The sequence below is a fragment of the Fusarium subglutinans genome, assembly GCF_013396075.1.
Source record: "Fusarium subglutinans strain NRRL 66333 chromosome Unknown NRRL66333_c0000317, whole genome shotgun sequence".
Lineage (NCBI taxonomy): Eukaryota > Fungi > Ascomycota > Sordariomycetes > Hypocreales > Nectriaceae > Fusarium > Fusarium subglutinans.
Genome location: NW_023502380.1, coordinates 1 through 21,481, shown reverse-complemented (window position 1 = coordinate 21,481; position 21,481 = coordinate 1). Strand labels below are relative to the sequence as shown.

The window sequence follows — 21,481 nt, the reverse complement described above, 5'->3', positions numbered from 1 at the left end:
TTCCTTTTAACTTGCAGGTGTTTCCTCCATCTACGTCGCCTCCATATTCGCGCTTGTCGTGCCTAGTCGCTTGATGCACAGCCTCTGCAACCGCAGCTGACGCACTCAATGTCTTCGTCACCCTTAATCTCCGCCCGTGGAACACGACAGATGCATGTGCTGTTGAAATTTGTCTCCTTTGTCTGGATGCAGCGCAGACAGCATAGCTAGGCAGGTTCAGCACGTATGCCTCACAAGACAGATGGCGGTTGGGACACTGACCTTTTCATAACCTTGCTTCTTCCACTTCGCAATCAACATCGCGTCCGCGTAGCCGTTTTTCAGCAACCAATCGTACAGTTTCTTGCTGATAGCCTCCTTCTCGTAGTATAGCTCATATACGTAGCGGCTGCGTTGATGCGAGATCTGGAAGATTTCCCACTGCGCTTGGTGCCTAGGACCTGATGGCGGCGGCTTGTTCTGGGCATCCTTCATCTTGTTGGAAAATATGAGCAAGTCATTCTCAATATCCTCAAAGCCATCAGGCGGCGGTTTTCGTTTAGATGAGTGTCGAATAGCGGGCATCTTTAGTTGTACGTTGGCTTGTTGAATTTGTTATTATTTTTTCTGAGGATGTGTTCCTGTCGCAACGAGAAATGACGTTACAAAGTTGCTAGCTACTAAAACTGACTTAGCCTCCAGTGACTGCTTGATAAGTAAAAATCTAGTGGAGGCCTGACTAAGTACCTAGTACCTAGTAGGTACTTACCTTAGTACCTAGTACCTACTACTATAGGTAGTAGGCACCTTAAGGTAGATGAGGACTAGGTAAGTACCTAGGTAGGTATGTACTTGGGGACTGAAATCCATATGTCTTACTGGGCGAATCTTTTTCCAGCCGTCAGTCATAAGGTAAGGTACTTCGCTGTTAAAGAGTTTAGGTATCAGACAAAATACCTAGGTACTAAAGTAAGGTAGGTACAGGGTACGTAGGCAATGAATACAGCTTTAATGGTTTTTGTTGGTTCTCTCCCCAATAAGCGCTTATCAACAAAAACATCGATGCGAAATAGGCCCATGTGAGGTCATTATATGTCCTTAGATTTTCCTGATGCTTTGATTCCGCTGGCCGCTGACGAAAGGCAGGCCTATGAGTGGAAGATAGGTTTCGTGGCGGTGCATTGATTGTGGCGTTTTTCACGTGACTGTATGACCGCGGTGCTTTCGTGCATCTCCCGTCGGCTTCGGGAATCTGGGAAACGTCAGAGCAGATTGGTTTCCGACGTTAAGAGAGCATTGATTGCCCACCATGGCCATTACGCCGACCCAGTTTGCTAAGAAGACGGCACAGTGTGAGTCTCGGTGTATTAAACTGCTTTTACGAACATTACTGATGCCCTGAACAGCGGCCAATTGGTCTGATGCCAAGCGACGAGTTCTATCCTCCTACCGAGAATGGATTCGAGCTGTATGTTTGCTAAACCCACGACGCATTCTCTGGGATCACGATATTCCTAGTCTCCACATGGCTTTCGACGAAGCTTGTCCAGTGGATTTGCGACCGACCAGCTGCTGATCAACCAGATATAGGCCCCCGAAGTCCAAACCATGTATAACATGCCCATGCCGGTCTCCGCCATCCGAACCCGCATGCGGCAAGAATTCGAACGACAGCGATTTGTAAACAAGCTCTCTGTTGTGGACGTTCTTCTCTTCAAGTCCCACGCCGAGTACCAGGTGCGCTCGAACTCCCCAGCTGGAATGAATTGGTGTAGCGGGGGGTTTTATGCTGACCTCATGGACACAGGAGACAATGAACTTTTGGAAGCAGACCAATCACATCATGGCCTACTTCAAGGAGGAGAACTTCCGAGGTGACAAGCGACTACCATCCAGCTTTATGACTGGCTTCCTCGAGGTGAGCATCGAATTACTTGGCTCTCTGCTGAGGATGTGGCTAACAGGATGCACAGGGTCGCAACTAGCAACAAGGGCTTGTGTATATATCTTATTGAAAAGGATTCCTCAAAACGCCTCTATTTCCATCATGATCCATGTGAATACAAACACTTTTAAGTCCTGAGCACATAATTTCGGGCTCATCGGTCAATCCCCTGCTCTGCGTTGTAGGCCTCCCTCTTGGTCCAGAACTCATCGGCGACTACGTCACATACTTCTTGAATGTCGGCCAACCCCTTCTTGAGAGCGTCAACTGCGGTTCCACCTTGATACTTGTTAATAAGTACAAACCCGTGAGGTCTTGCGTATACGTACTGTAGGTCTGAATGCGGATGTTCATCTTGGGCTCTGAGGGATGGGGGATAGAGTAAGCACAGAACTCAACATCGGGGCTGCCATGTGTTAGTTGGCTTCATAGGACATGCTAGGAAATACAAACTTTTTCATGATGATATATCTCAGCGCGTTTCCGAGCGTATGGCCTTCATCAATGAACTCAAAGGAAGCAGCAGTGTCTGTTGAGCCAGGAAGCTAGCCATGTGTCAGTTGATATCAGGTTGTGTCGCCACTGCTTTTGTGCTTACAATTCGGACTCTCTGGGGCTCAATCTCCTCCTCTTCCTCCTCTTCCTCGGCATCCTCATTGTTCACCTCAGGCTGCGCAGAGGCTGGGGCGTCCTCCATGTTGGTATCCTCAGCCTGTGGCTGCTCTTCCTTCTTCGTTCGGGCGGGCATTTTGTCTCTTGAGAAAAGTCAAGTTGTAAACGCTGGGAAGCCCTTCCCCGACTCTGATTCTTTTTGGGTTTACGTCTGAAAGTATGGATCTGCTGTGACTAAAAGAGATATCAAGCTGTCTCCTTTACTGAGAATTGTTTCTTGGAAATTTTTGGTGAGGCTGAGATGTGGCGCAACGTGGGGCATCTCGAAGCAGAAAAAATGTCTTGTCTCCTGATTGGCTTACTATAAGTTTGTTCTGCCTCAGTAGTTATTCGTCGTGTTCTACCTATCTCAACACGAACATGAGTGTCATGCAGAGTGTGTGCATATAGCGTGGAGGCTAAGCATATTTATATAGTACCTGATTCATAATTCATGAGATGTCAAGTCATAACAGTTGAGCCGCTGCTGATCTGTATTCGATCTGGCACAACCTTTCTTTTCCTAGCTAGCTCTATAAACCACCAAGGTCAAAGATTCGTTAGTACTTCCTTGGAGCTAATTACATACTAGCGTACAAAATGCAATTTCCGTTTCGAATACGTACTCTACTCGATTTATGCTCTGCTCGGGCTGTAGTCTAGATGTCATGGCTACGGGTTTCATCGTCCACCAAATCTTAACATGGCGAGCTATTTAAGTAATTACTGGACAATGTCCATTCTTGCCTATATATTGTTAATCTAACAACACATCACCAAACACTATTATTGTCGTGGCTGCAGTGCATATGTTAGTAACTAGGTACCTAGTTAAGATGCTTCTGGTAAATCAAGTTATAACCCGCCTACCCTACATCTTGCGTAGCTCTATTTGCATTGTCATTACAGTAGCGTATTGTCCATAAAGTCATTGTATTTAATGCGAAATTATTGGTAAAGAGCACGGGGCTCTTGTGTTATATCCGCGGGGTGTTGTTTGTCGGCAAATGAATGTCTATGTGGTCAAGTGCACGTCGAACTATATTTTCCTAATGTCCCGTCCGAGCCAAATAACATCCCATGCTACACACAGGCCTCATGTACTAGATATCATCAGAGCAGTGCGACCGAAAAGAGATTAACAAGAGACAGTCGTGCTAAATATAGGCCACCCCGATTAGATCGGTCGCACTGAATGAAGGGCTGATGTGACTACTACATATGCTCGTTCACCAACACTATTAGAGCGAGCGCATGAAGTTACGCGACTTACAATACATTTATATATGCAAGGGCGCAGGCACAGCCTTTCCACCGTAACTCACAGAGCCACAGCATCATCCGCGTTACATCGGTAAGCGAACTCAAGTTGACGTCGTCCGTGCTCGCATAGAAGTAATACCCAACGCATACGGAGCATAGTTCCAACTCACGCGAAGTAAAAACCTTATGGTATCGGCAATTTGTTTCGACGAGCTTCAACGACACCCCAGTATCGCCGGCAACTCGTAATATAGTGCAAACATTAGTATTTTAAATAGCAACTCTTGGTGATTCTCCAAGGTCCATGTCAGATACGACGTCGCCTGGTTGTCGAAATAACCTCACGAGAGAACCATACAGCCCAGCCCAGCCCTCAGCCGCCGCCTGACATAAGCAAGATAGCCCAGTGAACGGATCATGGATGGCAGAAGATGACAAGTACGTACCCCGTATAGTGGAGGGATAAGTCGAGATGATGGCTAAACCACATAAGGTATTGACACGGATTAGCTCTGATCATGTTTGAAGGTAGTAAGGATGAACCAATCAAAGGGCATTCCATGGACAATTCGAAACATGTGCAAACGACGGCGCCCAGAAGAAGGTGGCTACAGAACGAATTGGGCATTCGTGCGGCGTCGCGTTGCAGTAGCGCGAGGTGTGTGGTGTCAGCGCAGGTGGAGGAAACCCTCCACAAAGCTGCTAACCTGAGACAACGTCTCAGGTGAGATGAGGTTCGACGAACGAACGGCGACAACAACAACAACAACACAGTCCCAACACAGCCGCTGCTGAATGAGAGTTGCAATTGCAATTGCACAGAGTTACAGCCCTGGGAAACAGAAACGGATGCTGAAGGCGAGGCATAAGCGAAAGTAGGAGGGGAGGGAACTGATTAATAGGTTAGGTTCTTTCTTTACAAAGCATCCTAACTTACCTTAGAGAGGATGGGCCAAAAAGCCTCCGTGGCTACGGAGTACCTAGGTACCTCACTTCCTGGCTAAAACAACCAAAAGCCACCTGAGGCGTTGGCGGCGGGAGATGCGCGGCGCCTTTTGCATTTTTCCCCTTCTGGCAAGGGTCATTGGCGCTGGCCTTTTTCTTCTTCTTCCTGCTATCGGACTCTCCATTAGGCTACTACCTAAGGTATCGAGGTAGGTGTCCAAGTCCCAGGAGTCTTGAGCCCAAGGTCCCATTACGTTAGTAGTATGAACCAACTCTGATGTGAAGAGCTTCTCTCTTCTTCCACGGGCATGTATAACTCCGTTACAAGTCATTGGACAGGATCAAGACGAGAGGGCCGATCAGAGACAGGGGCAAAAATATATATATACAAGGATCGTTGTCATAAAGGCGGAAATGGAGCGCTGTCGATGCAAGTGAGACTCTTGAACATTTACACCCGACGTGATATGGTGGGGCCCGATATTGGATGTTGTGCTACGAAATTGAACTTTTCTCAAAAATACTCCCAAGTCTAGTTGTGATATCGATCTAGCCAGATTGACTTCTGCGGTCACGATTCTTTGACGGCGAAGGGTTCCATTCGAATTTCTCAGTCCTGGAGGGAAGGATTGTTAGTTTTGTTAGTATGTAACTGGTGACTATTTTCTTAGACATGATTGATGGACATAACGTATGCAGATCATTTCGGAAAATCGCAACTAGGAGTGTGAATAATGAAGATCATGATATTTCGAAAGAAGGTGCTGTAATAGTAAGACTATTTGGTACACACCGAGACAGTTGGAGGTAATCACGATACTTTCTAAGCTTTTCATCAGTCCCATCATTTGCAAACTTCCTCTTGTTTTTCTGACTTATAAAAGCGAAACTATTGCCTTATGGTGCACGGTAAGCGGGGGCTTGAAGGAGGGGAGGGGGCTTAACTGTAATAAACGACGGTCCGAAACAATTGTAAGAACATATCAAGACGAATGGATACTCCTTTGTTTCCAAACCTCTCCCTATGGCCCCATTGATATCAACAGGCAAACATACTCGGAGAGATGGTATTTCCCCATCAACTGGTCCAGACGCCCTTGTGGTTCCTAGCATAGCAGCTGGAATGGAGTTTTGCTGTATTATCCAGGTGCACCATATCCATCAAAGGATCGTCAGGGCCCTAAGTACCTACTAACTACTAAGGTACGTCGTATGTTTGGGGGTTCCGGGGCGAGTGAGGGGCTAGAGGGGCACGTTTCAGTGAGAGAGAGAGAGGGTGCGCGAGTTGAGATGGTGGGGAGACGACAGGACGTATCATTGAAAGTGGGTCCTTTGGGGGATGCACTGAAGATTAATGAGGTACCAGGTGTTTTTGGTGAGGTACCCAGTAAAGAGCCAGGGTCAATGTCAATGGCCACGAGGCAGTCATGGCACTCCAAGACTTCTTTGATATGAGAATGTTGGTTCTGCCTCGGAATGCCTTCTCCTAGGTAGGTGGCCATGGGATAAATCGAACTCTGGCAAGGGCGACCCATGCACCCGAGCCCCATTGAGGAGGAAGGCCCCCGATCTCACCTGCCTACGGTACATGCATGGCATTTTTGACTTCGTGGGTAGGTAGGTGAGGTTATGTTGACCTTGTCGAAAGGTAAATGTACCTACCTTTTAAGGTACGGGTTAGTAGGTATACATCCAGTAAAAACCTCCCTTCAGCCCGGAGGATGAGATTTCATAAGGTAGCTGCGATGGTACTAGGTAAGGTAGGTGCCTTATAGGTAACAGGTATTCTCACCTGGTTATCGCCTGCCTGTAAACAGCAATCGTCAAAACCACTCATCAGCAACAACATCGAATTGTCCAATGGACCCTCCCCCTTTGTCATACTCCTTTATTGGTCTCGGTTTGCTGATGACAGGCAAAAGGGCAAGCTATCATTGGTTGCTTTTTGATAGGTACATAGTCTGTCAGTCTTTCTTTCCATCTTTCCATGGACATTAAAACTGCAGTGACTTCCTCGTGGACCGCTGACGAAACAAGTTGCATCGTTCTTCAGATGACCGGCTCTGGCCCATCCCGAACCACCAACCAGCGGCCTTGAGACCGCTAGCGTACCAGCGCCATGGGGTTCACTAGCGGCGAGCATCAATAGAGCCTTCTGAAAAAGGTGCTGATACTGGCTGTTACAGGAATGAGATGGAATGGTTTTCAGATTCTAGACATCGCTGGAGGTCCATCCACACCACTCCCCCGTTTCAGTAAGACCCTGAAGCTGCCACCGGAAACATGGTATGACAGATGGTGGTACGGCCCACAACCAATCAACGAATTTGTCCTCAGTAGTGATCTGAGACCTGCGTCATGAACCCAACACACTGCTTCTCAATAGCTAACTGCTTATCTGAGTGTCCGAGATCGACACAAGAGGCATATCAAGGCTGAGGAGCGGTCAGGTCAAATTGGATATTCAACAGCCAGTGTTCAGGCGAAGCTCTATAGGGTCCCCCCTAAAAGAGAGAGAGAGAGAGAGAGAGAGAGAGAGAGAGAGCGTTTGAATAGAGTATTAGTCAGTCGTCAGTCAAACGAATTTGGGATCAATGAGTGAAGCAAGGAACGATGCGTGATGGAGCCAGATACTCCATGCCCGGTACGTTGGAGGCAAAGGGCATCACATGCTGGTTGAACGGAAAATCGCAGCAGCACATCACGGCCAATATAACAATAATTACACACAACTCGTGCGCATATGAGGTTCATGGCCGATAATTCGAACAAGGATCTGCGACCCAAGCAGCAGCAACTGGGGCCACGTCGAAGGGTTTGCCAGGAGTATTATCAATATCAAACCGCCAGCAACGGTGGGAGCAAAATTTATGTCAACGAGGTCAACGACGAGTGGCCGACTTGGGTCGCGTGCATCCAGCAGCAGGATTCAGGTGAGGACCACCCCGGATCCTGGTTGCCATGCCTCGTGTGCTGTTTCCTTGAGGACGTTTGTCAGCCTGTCAATTTGCCAGTTCTATGTAGGTATGTAGGCCTCGGATAGCTACCATTGTCTTATTCTCGTCCTGTTGGTTGGTATGATCCGCTCTCTACGAACCGATAAGCTTTGAAATAGGGGCCTTTGCACCGCTCTCTGTTAGCATGTATGTGTACATAGACAGGCTGGTGTTAGTTGGTCCTTTCAGAGGCTTTGGATTGGTGCTGGATAGTCTCACACCCCTGGATAGACCCAAGGCATGTATGTACACACTGTTGCCAACCAGGCGCACCCCAGTCATTTTTTATTTTTTCGATCGCATCCTTGTCCCTTGGCTCGTCTCGCTGGGTTGGATCCATTGCTTCAAGATACGAACCAGGCGTCGTGCTTTGTGTCACTTTTCTCCGTATCCCCTCCATAAAATACATGGCACCAAATAAAACATCGCCAGGTTCCCAACTGACCCCTCATTGATGATCTGGTGAACCTCTGCTGTTATTCCCTTCTTTGCTGTTGTCGAGAGATATTGGCACCATCTTCCTTGAACATCGTCCTTCTACGACCTCCAACTCCGTTCGAGAGCCTGACTTTTGATTGAGATGTGCAACCGGAACTGCGACTATCTGTGATTGCTCGCTGTCACTCCTGTACTATTGCTGCCGCCGGCACCAACGCCTCTCCCTCGTCACATCTACAGTCGGTTGTGAGAATCTCTTCATTCGCTGATCCATTGCGTCTGGCCCACGGTCTCGCATATTTACTTACGTTGTTGGCTAGCCGCCTGAACTGCCTGCACCGTCAGTACTTACAGGCCTAATCACACTGTCAGCCTGGGTATCTCTATCGACAAGAGAGGATCGATCTTTGTCAATTTGTATTAGGATCTAGGTGGACTTGGATTTCTCTCGCTGTACCAGACTCGAAGTGGCACAGTTATCATCCTCTCACCTCCAGAAGGACAGTCGCCAAGAGGTCGTGGTACTGCACTTCTCCAATTGACCCGACGGAATAAGCAATTCTGTGCAGGCGGTCGTCTCCCACTGCGACGACCAACTAATTTACGACCAACTGGATTTGGGAACCAACTAAAAAAACCAACTTAGTTGAGCGAAACCAGGCGAAACACGGGCCTGCCGGGCTGGAGCCAACATCCCAACCCACCCCGTACCGAATTTGATAAAACAAGTCGCCAGTCGATCGACCAAGGCCACTCTGACGCCCCTGGCTTTTTCTTCCACTCCTTCGACTACCTTACTCGCAACTGTAACTGCAACTGCAACTGCAACTGCAACTGCAACGAGGAGAGGAAATAACAACCGGGTTATCTTTTCTTCTATCCTTCTCGGTTCGTCATCTTTGCTTTTCTTCTCTTTTCCTTCTCCCTTTCCCTTTCCCTTCTGAATCCCCCCATCCGCATCTCTCTTTCTCTCTACCTCCCATTTTTGCTTGCAGAACAAGGGAAAGCAAATTGGATCTTGCTTCTGGCTCTGCTCTGTCACATCTCGCACATAGCTGAACCGCCCGCTTTGAGCTTGGACCCCAGTCAGAGCGCGCAGGGCAAAAAGAAGAGCGAGCCGTCGTCGAACCATCCACCACCATCACCAACGGACCAACCAGCTTCTATATCTGGTCTCTGTCGCCTGAGCTGAGCTATCGATAATATTATTCCTTCCAGCCCATCTCAGCCCCAGCCCGGCCTCCCTTTGTGTGGTTCTGGTTCCAATTAGTTCTGGACGTTCTTTTTTCTGGCTTTCTTGTCCGTCACTCCCACGACAAGACTCACCCAGAGTCAAATCGAATCGTGTGCTGACTCGAGTCGGCCACGTTCACGATCGTTTCCATTCCTGTCTCACTTTACATTTACGGTCGTCTCCGACCGATTCGTTTCGATCCGTTTCTTTTTTTGCTTGTCTCTGCTATACTCGCTAGTCAATACAAGAAAAGAAACCTCCAACTAACTCGCGAGAACCCAGACCCAGAAAAACCCAGGTACTCGGCTCACTCTAGCTCGCTGACTGGCCTGGCCTCTTCCATCCTGCTTCTCCTTGCAGCTGTCCCGTTCCCGTTCTTGTCTCCTTACAACACGAACCACCTGTCGCCATTTCCCACAACCCTGCACTCGCACTCTTTTCATTATGAGTACTACAATTGCAATGGCTCCCTCTCCCGCTCCTCACGAAAGGTTCTCCAACCCCGAACTACCCGCTCCTTCTACTTCGGCTGCCACCGTTGGAACTTCCCCCTCCGCACAACGGTCTTCTCTCAACCTTTCGACATCGCATGCGACAACCCAATCCTCCACCAGCAGCAGCCCTAAAGCTGCGGGCCAGGGTACCAAATCATCACCCTCCAGCGCGTAAGTACATCTTCTTTCAATCAATTGACTCCCGTCGTCGCCACCAATCGACCACTCCCTTACTCACCTGCCCTTGCAGTTCACGATCAGCCGGCGCGCCCCCTAGAATTATCGTCAAGAAGGAGCCTGGCTCTCCCAGCATGACCCATACACGACCTCGACCACGCAAACTTGACCTGTCCAAGAATACGCCTAAATCTAACCAACCAACTTCGGCACGACCCATGACAGCCCGTGACGGCCTTGCTATTCAAGAAGTCGGTATCGCCTGCCTGTCTCCTGGCTTTGTCACCCAAGACCCTGTTATGAAGGAGCAGCTGCAGCGAAGCATGTCAGTTCGAGAACAACAACGTCACATTATTGAAGCTAGACTTCACCAGCAGTCTGCCAAGGGGGACGGTCCCGATAAAGATCCCGTGTCACAGTTCGCCGCCAAGACACCCGGCATGTCGAGAAGAAATAAGGCCCCTGGCCTGTCCATCGTTGCGCCCTCTCATGAGCAATTTGCCCACGAGAGAGTTATCCAGTCTGCGCCTCTGGGCCACAGCTTTACAGGACGTCAACACCCTGCTCCCATGACCCGTCACATCACCAACCAGCCATCTAACCTTTCGAGTACTTCTCATATCCACCACATTCCTGCTACTCAAACGGCCAACCGATTACCGCCTATCAGCGATGTTTTTGGCCAAGGCCTGTCAGCGCATCCCGACAATGCTCCTCAGCCTCAGTCTCTCTACCCCAGTGGCCCCAGCTCTCGTGGGCCGATGACATCCCCTGGCCACCCTCCACCTCCCCAAGCCCCTACGCCTGGACGAGGTCGTGAGTACAGATCCGCTGAGGAAGCGCAACAGGAGCTTGCTGGTGGACGGCCGGAACTCCTGCCTAAGCTTGTTCACTATGGTGGACACCAGCCCCCGACACCCCCTTCCCCAGCCCCCGGCAGTCGACCTGTGGATGCTTCACGAAGCGCCAGCACCAGCAGGCGTAGGACACGCGCTGAATATGAGGACGGCAGCCCACCCCTGGGTCATGGACCTGCTCCCACTCGTCGTGGACCTTTTGGTGCTGGACGAGATAGCCCAGAGACTCAGCGAGCCAAGAAGGAAGAATTTATCCGATTATGCGAACGCGCATGGGATCTATTTCACTCGTAAGACCTAAAATGATAATAACCAACAATAATCTTTGCTGCACCGACCAGCTCGCTTTGGTCATATTCTCAGCCTAATAACCCAGGCGTTGTTTCTGTTTATTATTTCAACCATCTTACTGTGTGGCATACGTCCAGATCGGCTTAAAAAGGTTGGATGACACGGCGGTTCGCGGAACTGGAGGTTCACTGGGTGGATATAATGTTTTTCATCTTGACGACGACGCTATGAATACTGTGCGTCAATATTCCGAATGTTCAGAGGCAACAATCTACTCCTCGATTCAAGGCACCATCCACTTGTCGATTGACTGGGTTGTCGTGGTTGTTGATCATGGACTACTATTTTTTCTTTTTTTTCTTTTTTGAAGTAATCGCAACGGATGCTTCGTAACATCGGGACGGGGACAAGGCAGATACCTGGCTGTGGCTCTGTATTTTTTTCTCTTTTGTTTTCATTCTCGTCTTCTATCTGGTCATTGGAAACGGCTTGGTCGATGGGCTGCCAGATCCCGGGTATGAGCAAGATGAAGACGGGTTGGTTTATGGTTTTATTCTTCTTCTTGCATACTTACGTCGTTTTTTGGCCAGGAATTGGCCCGGATTTGCTTGGATTTATTATTGGCGATGGTTTTTGTAGACCTCGCGTGGTGTACGGGACGGGGTTGGAAATAGGATGAAGTTTCAAACAGGATTGACATAGCTGTTAAGGCAATACTTGGCTCGCACATCTCGGTAGTTTCCTTTGTGACATAAACAATCCGCTCCTCGAAACACAGGTAATCTGGCTACAAAAAAATGTCTATGTTTCTATGCATCAGGAGTGGTCCGAATAGGTACCTATACAACACGTATGTAATATGCATATTGAATAGACCAGACGTAGAACCTCTACAAAGGAGCCCTCTTCTTCTATTACTTTCCTTGGTTGTATCCGGCCCATCAAGGACTGACCAGAGTTTACTGGGTGTTTTCTTAGGAAACCCAAACCTTGAGATGCCGTCGGTTGTCTTCCCATCCAATGCAAGCTTAGTAGTAATTCGGCCGATAGCGGGAGCAAACTTGAAGGTATGTGCATTACCGACAGCGAGAATAACATCCTTGTGCTTCTCTAACTTGCGGATGATAAACTGTCGATCAAATTTACCTGCTCCTGCATGACGGTGATGGGGAGCTCAACGCCGAGTGACTTGAGGCAATACCAAATCATACACCAACGCTCCGGGAATCATACACCAGCAAAGCGAAGGTTTCTAGCCCTCTAATTGGTTAGAAAAAAATACCCCGCTTTTTCAGCGCATAGGCCACCTACAGCTGGCCCCACTAAGAGCCACAGCCACACCTCTTAATAGCAAATTCAGCTATTAACCTTGTAAAATAGGCCTATTTTAACCCTAATTAGGTTAGTTAGTTAAGGTTAGTTATAGGCCAGAGGCCGCAGGATAGGGTTAGCTTAGGGTTCGGGTTAGGGCTAGGGCTTTAGGTTAGATATGGAATATATCCTGCTGTGGTTAGTTAGTATAATCTTAGCCCTGATTGGCTAAGGTGTGTTGGTGTATGATTCCCGGAGCGTTGGTGTATGATTTGGTATTGGACTTGAGGAGCTTGTTCATCCATGCATCAGCAGAACAATGCCGGGATCAGGGGTGAATACGGTATCAACGCCCTGAGGAGCACTGAACCCAGGCCATCTTTTGTTGGTCTCCTCGGGCGTGAGAAGCTCATAGGGGACGCCGTTGGCATCGATACTAGTCCCTTTTGTGGGAGAAAGACGACACCTCCCGTGATAGTCAGCATCTTCATCCCCAATCGCCTCTCTAGCTCAGCCCAGTCGTCATAAGCTAACCGAGCAAGGGTAACGAGCTCGGGAGCCCCATGCAAGGCTCCAACAATACGTGAAGTATCGTGCGAAGCGCCGCGAACGTGGGCCAGCTCGAACTACTCAAAGCCAACAACTCTGGCGAGTTTTTTGCTGCGGCGACGTCGTGCTGTTCCATCGCCTGTGTTTGTGAGAGAGAGGGTATGTGTGCATAAGAAAAGTGTGAGGATGATGAACTTGAAGTCAGTAGACTACAGGTGTGATGTGATGATGGGGGTGATATATAGGTATTCATCGTTTCCCGACTCTGGGCCTTGAGGTACAGTCAGCATCATCAGTTGCGCTATGATCTAGATATTACCTCTGGTTAGCATACTGTGTCACTGCTGGGCGACAGTTGCGACGGCCCTTGGGTTTGGACGGTTTATAACAAGACTTGGAACATGCTCCCGCAACGTCCACCCGCGAATTACACCGGATAGGCTGTACGATATCAACATTTGCAGGTATAGTTAGAACAAGCATGTCTGGATAGGTAGTTTATGGCGAATCATGTCGCTGGCCACTGGTGCCGATACTTAGGTAGTCAGGACTGTGTTGGAATCGGAGGATGCTTCGAGAGGCGGAAACCTGCCACTCTCATCACAATCAAGTCACAGGGGCTGGAGCTCTTCCAACCATCTGTGACGCCAGTAACTGAGCCTGGAGAGAAGGGGAGAATCTTGGATATGTGCTCTTGGCATCTTTGTGCTGACATGAGAACAACGCCTTGTTTATTCTGCTTTGCTTCATACTTCTTGGGTCTCCATGACAGAAGTATGTACCATCGACGCCTCTTTTCTTCTTGACCTCTGGGGACAGACAAATCCAAAACTAGATGTCTTTGCAACTGAACTGAACGTCCTGTCTGCTCGGCTTCAGACCTCTTGGCCTACCAAATGTCTCCTTCTTCCCATGTTTCATATCCATTCGTGTTTGCTTTGCACCGTTCTGCCCTGTCTTATCTTTACCATGGCGCGCTCTGTCTTGAAAACGCAGCCTCCTGTAATACAAAAGTTGTCCTGGTGGGTAAATAGACTGGGCCACCCTGTTCCATCGACATGACCCAGGGGTTATAAGCAAGCCCTGCCAGGACATGATGCGCTTGAAAATGATAAATAAATAAAAAAGACGATGTTTCTGTTTACAATGCGCCCAACACCATTGCTCGATTAAAATAACAAAAGAAATAGTCCAAAGGATGCGTCGTCGAATCATCATAGTGGCTTGACGTGGCTTGCTTTGCCAAACGCAGCCATCAACGCCAACCCGCTATTTCTCCTCTCTCGATATTGGCCGTCCCTCTAAAGAAGTCCCTTTCGTAGTTGGTCCGTTACCGTAGGCCCTGCTCAAGTCGATTACTCATCGAGTTTGAATCGCTCGATTTCAGAGGTCTCTAAATTGACCATCGTCCTCACCATCATCTTCTTCATAGACCCTCTTCACCAGCCTTGCATAGCTTGATCTCACGTACCCATTCTGACTTAAGGACCTGGGCGGCCGTCAAGCGTCGAGTCGGGTGGGGGTCGAGAACTGAGTAGATGACATTGCGGCAGCGCGCCTGGTACGGGGTTAGCACGGGATGCACAGTACCTTGGGCCCATTATCACATTGAATGAATGAACTTACCCGATGAAGAGATTCGATGGGGCCGTAGCCCTCCTCATCACGTCGACCCTCCAAATAACGGGCGTAGAACTCATCATCGTCCTTCTTGGCTAGTCGCCAAAGGTGTCGCCCTGTCCTCATTGCCATAAAGATGACACCACAAGCCCACACATCTACAGCTCTGGCGTCAAACTCCTTATCCGTGTATTCCTCGGGGGCAATGTAGGGAGCAGAACCGCATAGGCCAGATACCATATGCGCGTCTGTCTCCCAAGCCATTCGGAAACACTCTCCGTTGCCAAAATCCGTAATTTTGAGGGCGCCACGGGTCGTTAGGAGCAAGTTCTCTGGTTTCAAATCACGGTGCGCTACACCCATCTCATGAAGATATTCGACACCTCGCATCATCTGCTTGAAGAAACAGTCGGCTTCTTGTACCTCGAGCTTTCCACTTGAGAGAACGAGAGTGTACAAATCTCCTCCAGCGCAGAATTCCATGACCTCGCAGTAGTCACCCTTGGCATCCTTAAGCAAATCGAGTGTGTGAATAACGTTAGGATGTCGAAGCGAGGATGATATGCAGAATTCGGCTGTGAGTCGCTTGCTATACTTCTTCTCTGTCTCCTCTGGTCGGCGTCGGAACTCCTTGACAGCAAAGAGCTTTTCATTACTGCCACCAATCTTCTTGTGCGAGATTCGTACAATGCCAAAAGCACCACGGCCAACCACCTCCTGGCATTTGCCGTATTTCTCGACCAGGGTTGTTGTTGCGCTAGGCCCACCTTTTCTATCGCCAGCTTCTTCTTTTTCTTGCTGTAGTGTATCCACCCAATTTGAAACGAGCGATAGATCGTGCTCAGCGGCTGCATCCTGCTTCTTGCCGATGATTGCTCTCCACATATCCGAGAGCTTTTCCTGACGTCGACTAGATTTTAAATGATGCTCATGGCCACCCTGCGCTTCCGGATTTAGAACAAATCGTTGAGAGGGTTCCTTGCCACTGGTCGATTTCGTAGCGGGTTTGGCTGGTGTCGTGGCCTTGTCAGTCGGTTTGAGCGAAGCCTTGTCGCTACCCTTCTCGGTGGACGAAGTCTTTGCCGCGGGTGTAGAGGTGCCGTTTGTGGAAGAAGCCCGCGGGCGATTAGGTAAATCGACAGTCGAAGGGGCGGGGGTCGGGACTCTTGACGTATCCTTGGATGAGAACATGCGGGTGAGACGGTTCTTTACTGAGGCTGTTGGCTTGAGATGCGTGTCTGACGGAGGATGTCCATTATCAGTAGTTGCACCATTTTGTGGTGCTAGACCAGGGGACTTCTTGACGCCATCTTGAGATTTAACCGAGGATGGCTTCGAGCTCGATGCGGAGGGCGGTTTTGAGGAACCAGATGCAGTGGGCATTTTTTGGACGTGAACACAAGACAAGAGTCACTGTCTCAGGTGTTGGTGAGGGTAGTCAAGGCGAAGAGTCGATAAAATAAAGTGACGGAAGAATATGCGACGACTTCGTGCGACACCAGAAACAGGCGCCAGTGAGCACGACTCGAGCAAGGGTCGGTTGCGCAACGGATAAGACTAGAAGCAACGGTTCAATTGGCAGGCAACCGAAGGCAGCGTACAGCAGTAAGCCAGGTAACAACAGAAGTGCCGAACGCAGAAGCGCAAGATTTTAGTATCTGGTCAAATGGCGCAGCGCAGCGCAGAACAAGATTGACGAGTGATCAAAAACAGGACAGTGGGGGATATCTGAGTTGTCTTTGGGTCACCGATCTTGGCGGGGGGGGGTGGAAAGATGAGGCGAAGCAAAAGGCGAGCGGCAAAACGTATTGGACTGAAATGTATAGTACGTAGGTACTGCAGCGTAGGTAGGTATCGGATTGGAGGTGTTGATAGTGGCTAAAAAAAAACCCGTACCAAGAGTGGCGGGTTTCTGTGTCTGTTCCGCTCTGTTGTTCGTAGGACCGATGTAATTGATTGAAGGTCCCGAACAATACCGACAAAGAGCTTATTCCGAGGTAGAGCTATCGAGCTAAGCAGAGTAGCAAGAAGACAGCAGCAGCAGAAGCAGCAAAAAGGAAGAAGAAAATGGGGGGAAAGAAGACACTCCGAGGTGGTGCTCAAAGCCGCAAGTGAAGTCTTTCTTGGCTGATGATGATGCCGAACGCCAAGACAAGGCGGGTGCAGGTCACGGAAGGATGTCGGCTTCTAGGTAGGGACCACTATTCGTCGCAAAGAAAGGTAAGGCAAGGTACTGAACTGGAGCTCGTACGGAGCAACCTGTAGTAAATCTGGGTCACGATGACGAGACGAGACGAGAGAGGCAATTTCGAATTCAACAGCCCAGCTCTTCGTGCACTGCAAGTTGAACGCGAGAAACTGTCGCCGTCCCCAGTGGCAGCGTTCACTATAGAACAAACGCCTACAGGCGTTGATGGGCTCTGAAGCCCGTGCAGCTATACCAACAACAAAAGATGAGGGGAGCGAGCCGTCTTTGTCGTGACTGCTCGACAAAGCAGGACAGGAGAAAGGGTGAGACGTAGATGAAGGGTAGAGAAGAGCAGTGAAAGGTGAAAAGAAGTAATGGTGGGAAAAAAGGGAAGCGGGAATTTTAAGACGACAGAAGGCAAGAAGAAATAGTGAGTGAGTGAGGGTTTTGAGTACCTAAGGTAGCCTCCTCTTCAACGGCTAGGCCTAGGCAGGTTCAGTCAGGTGAAGGTACTCCGTAGCAAGGGAATTATTAAACAAGGCTAACTTGTCAAGCAGTCAAGAGTTCAAACGATCTGTCCCAAATTAATTTGAATAATAAAAGAGACCCCAGATGAAGTGACAAACAGTACTGCCGAGTACTTTACGAAGCGTGATGTGTATTATGGAGGCGTATGTACCTGAAAGGTTAATCCGAGGGGCAGGTAAGGTACTAAGGTATCCGTAGGCAGGTACTTTATGGATGGAACCGCTGTAGTTAGGTAAGGACGAAAAAAAATTATAGCTCCGTCTTTCTGTAATTTGCCTAGCACTTACAAGGACTCGGTCCTGGAGAAATAGAGCGGGCAAGATTGGATTGGATGCGACAAGGACCAGCGGCTGTTATTAACCAGTTATCAAACATTGCATTGTCCATCACCAAGTCCATCTTAAGAAGCATCTTTGCCAGTGCCGGTAATTCGGAAGCTACCTTACATAATTTCGACATCAGACTCCTAGGTAGAAGCCGGGCATACAAGATACCTACCTACCTGGAGCGGCGCCGGCATCATGTTCTTCATCAGCAAATTCATACCTCAGTCAGTTTCTTGCTGGATCTCCGTTTCATCATGCCCTATAATCCACGTTCAGAAGTACAGTGCATTGGCCCCCCGGTGCAGAGGAAGAAAAGCGCTTCTGCTGCTTTAAGCAGGGAGGGCTGGAGGCTGCATCTGGCGGTGGTCAGAAGGACATATTTCCGTACTAAAACACGACAGCTCTGCTAGTCAATCACCCAATCCGCTGTTCCAAACGATCTCTCGTCTAGGTAGTTATGTCACTCAATTATTTCCGACATCTGCCACAGCAGCCAAGGGATTTTCTGGACGTCTGTGTGAGCCCTGACCCTCACCTCACCTCACCAGAAAAATCCATCATGAAAGGAGGGGCCACCAGCACTACTCCGCGGACGGAGTAGTCATGATGTAGCGTCATGAATTCCAGGTACCAGAAATGGAACTTTCACTCAATCTCGATGCCACTCTGGACGATAGCAAGACCCGCTGCATCAGGTCTCTTCCATTGTGAACTGGGCCAAGACGACACAGTACCTCGAGCCGGGAACCATCGAGCCCCGCCTGTCATCCAACAGGGGCACACGTGAAGTACGTACTGGTATGGGGTACCCTTCTCTACCTCTCGTTGAACCTCTATCTGTCTTTCATCTGCTTATTAGTTATCACCGAAAAAAAGGACCTCGGACCTCTAAAATATGTGCGGCCAAGCTTTGAGGCGAAGATCCTCCTGCAACATGGGGACGTGCTTCCATGTATTACTCTCCGACAGAACGCTTCTACCTTTCCTACATACTCAGCATGTATTACGGAGTACTGCATGCTCATATTCGATATCATATCAGCTGCAATTGCATGTTGTCCAGCGCACATGAACACAGACAGGCGCTGTGACGTAGAGCAGTGAGCCAATCAGGGATACCGAGGTGAGCATCTAAATGTATGACGGCAGATTTGTGAGCTTTGTGCCGCACCGCACCGGCAAGCAGAGACCCGGTCCTCATAGTACAATACGTTATACGACAGAATCAATAACAACTCAAGACGAGGTGCGGAGTACGGTGCATATGGGGTCAAAACACAGGATAGGATGTAGTGACTGTTTCGGCATGGCGGTGCAAGGCATTACATTACATTGCATTGCATTGCATCGCATCGCATTATGTATGTACAGAGGCGAGGCACTAGACAAAGTTCTTGTCCCCAACCGCGCGGTACTGATCTATTCCATTGTGATATGACGAGGCGGCGGCGGAGGGGTACCAGGGCTTGGTTCACCCAGACCTTTGCTGATGCTTGGTTTCCTAGGTAGCCTACTAACCTAGGTACGGTCCATTATTCACTCTTTGAGCATCCATGTTTTGAAGAGACACTGGGGAACAGTTGCCGCATTTCTATCCGTGCCCGTGCCGCCAGATCCAACGTTAGTTAGCGCTAATCATGAACAACACCAGCTCAAAGCAGAGCCGATGCACTTCAGCGGTCGATGCGGTGTGGTGTGGTGTGGTGTGGTGTGGTGCATCTCTGCGGGTACACTCGGGGGGGGGTTTAAAGGTTTGACAGGCCTCCGTCTCCCCGTCGTCTCTCTAAAAGCGTCTCACGATTCGAAAATGGGTATTGTCTACCTGGCAGGTACCTTAGTTAGCTGGTAATGGCTGGGCTATAATTTGCCCTGCTAGAACAAAAGGAAAACCTGCCGCGGTTATAAGTTTAAAGGACCATGTCATTGATATATTTATATATGTGTGTGCGAGTCAACCAAAAAGTGCTTTGTACGACAAATCTCCGTAAGGAGATTTCGAAAAGTAAGGTAGGTAGGGAGGCGTGGATGCAGTAGGTGGTAGTGGTTTGTATCACGCCCTCGACCTATCTACCTGGCTTGGAAATCTACCGCCTCCAATATTGGTTGGCATGTGCCATGGATGATTTGGCTGACCAAGCTCTAGAAGTGGTTTTGATTTTCAGCTTGTTCGAGGCTTATCCGAACCTCACCTCACACAAGCCGAAATCAACGGCTCGGTCACGGGATATTCCAGCTGCAGCATGGGTCTGTCTTTAGAAATAGAAAGTCGTCGTGATACTTTCCTCCCAATAACGTGACAAGAAGGCCAGCCTGGTCTGCTCGAGCCTTTTTGCATTTGATATTCTGTTGGATACATGCGTGCGTGCGTGCGTGCGTGCTCCTTGGTCTGGTACTGACCCCAGCCAACTACTAAGGGTAACCTAACTGTTAGTTTAGCAGAATTGCCAAGAAATGGCGCATAGGCATGGGCATGGGCAGGGGCAGAGATCTGGCTAGACAGGGCAGGGATGTCGGAACTGTGGATGTGATGACAGCGCTAGTTGAAATGTGCCTCTGAGAAACTTCTTGGTCCAGGACTTACTTCCCAGCGGGTTCTGTTTTTGAGGTTCTTGATTGTCACCTTGCTAATAATGAAACATTGGCTAGTAATGATAAAGAGAGATAGAGAAGTACCCGGTAATATAGGTAGGATCGTCAATCCTTGGGAGTAATAACCTATACCTTGGTAAAGAATCAATTGAATTTTCAGAGAAAAGGTATTATATTAACGTGCCAAGACACATGTTCATGGTATCTAAATTTTATAGAAATGGCCCACGATCAGTACGTCAAAACCGATGACTCTTGCATCAAACCTCAGAGATAACAGGTAGTCTCATGTTGACGGTGACGTTTTGGCATCAAGACTATAAAGCCATATGCCCTCTCACTCTCATGAAGCTTCATCTTGAGTAAGGTATGGGACATCAGGCCCCCAGGATAAGGTTCCTACGTACTAGAGGTACTTAGTGCTCCATACCCATTTTAAGGCATCATAGCTGGCAGATCATTGGCTGGCCCTATGACATTGGCATCAGCTGGTTGTAGAACCCTGAAAATGTACCTGTGTGAAGAAGAATATGAGTGTATCATAATCATCATGAAACGGCATACCATTTGAGACACCGACAGGATCTTATGTAAGACTGTGCGTACTGGCCGGCATTTTGGAAAAGGATATAGTACCTAGGTAAGTATCCAGGTAAGATTAGTACCTAACAACTTCAACGTCGTCAAAGAAACCAACCTAACACTGGTCTGTCGAGTATTAGGGACATATAAGGTTGGAAAGGTACCTAGCTACATCCCATTCAAAGACAAGAAGGGGAGAAAGGATCCAGCTTACCTAGGTACTAACCTAGAGCTATGACTAGGTACCTACCTTAGGTATACCTTAGACAACCTATTCGCATCATTTATCCCATGCACTAAAGAGACATTAGTAAGTAGGCATCCTTTTCTAGGCAGAACCCCCCAGAATTACTTGGGAAATCCTCTCTTCCTAACACTACAGTCCGGGGCAGGCTTGTTTATCCCCACTAGCTCTTTTTTAGTTAAGATATAAAAAGTAACTAAATTTATCTATTTAAATTAAAAGAAGCTAGGGCTAATATTTTTTTTTAAGTTTACAAGTTAGCCTTAAAAGGTAT

The 21,481-nt window shown here is 48.7% G+C and overlaps 5 protein-coding genes across 5 annotated transcripts; 2 read left to right on the top strand and 3 right to left on the bottom strand.

Annotated features, from left to right (window-relative positions):
• Positions 1 to 62: 62 nt before the first annotated feature.
• FSUBG_13187 (G10) lies at positions 63 to 564 on the bottom strand (the record flags this gene model as incomplete). The annotated part of the gene is made up of 2 exons (XM_036678052.1): positions 63 to 206; positions 262 to 564. 2 exons carry the CDS (start codon positions 562 to 564, stop codon positions 63 to 65), a joined length of 447 nt encoding a protein of 148 aa, XP_036531342.1.
• Positions 565 to 1,288: 724 nt separating this feature from the next.
• Positions 1,289 to 1,964, top strand: FSUBG_13186 (NADH-ubiquinone oxidoreductase kDa subunit; the record flags this gene model as incomplete). Its single annotated transcript, XM_036678051.1, has 5 exons — positions 1,289 to 1,331; positions 1,386 to 1,447; positions 1,570 to 1,716; positions 1,787 to 1,897; positions 1,953 to 1,964. 5 exons carry the CDS (start codon positions 1,289 to 1,291, stop codon positions 1,962 to 1,964), a joined length of 375 nt encoding a protein of 124 aa, XP_036531341.1.
• A 114-nt stretch (positions 1,965 to 2,078) lies between these two features.
• On the bottom strand, positions 2,079 to 2,672 carry FSUBG_13185 (DNA-directed RNA polymerase I and III subunit RPAC2; the record flags this gene model as incomplete). Its single annotated transcript, XM_036678050.1, has 4 exons — positions 2,079 to 2,203; positions 2,254 to 2,330; positions 2,378 to 2,469; positions 2,523 to 2,672. 4 exons carry the CDS (start codon positions 2,670 to 2,672, stop codon positions 2,079 to 2,081), a joined length of 444 nt encoding a protein of 147 aa, XP_036531340.1.
• Positions 2,673 to 9,913: 7,241 nt separating this feature from the next.
• FSUBG_13184 (uncharacterized protein) lies at positions 9,914 to 11,273 on the top strand (the record flags this gene model as incomplete). The annotated part of the gene is made up of 2 exons (XM_036678049.1): positions 9,914 to 10,116; positions 10,196 to 11,273. 2 exons carry the CDS (start codon positions 9,914 to 9,916, stop codon positions 11,271 to 11,273), a joined length of 1,281 nt encoding a protein of 426 aa, XP_036531339.1.
• Positions 11,274 to 14,556: 3,283 nt separating this feature from the next.
• Positions 14,557 to 16,133, bottom strand: FSUBG_13183 (HAL kinase; the record flags this gene model as incomplete). The annotated part of the gene is made up of 2 exons (XM_036678048.1): positions 14,557 to 14,688; positions 14,757 to 16,133. The coding sequence occupies 2 exons, from the start codon at positions 16,131 to 16,133 to the stop codon at positions 14,557 to 14,559; spliced, it is 1,509 nt and encodes a 502-aa protein (XP_036531338.1).
• Between the last annotated feature and the right edge of the window lie 5,348 nt (positions 16,134 to 21,481).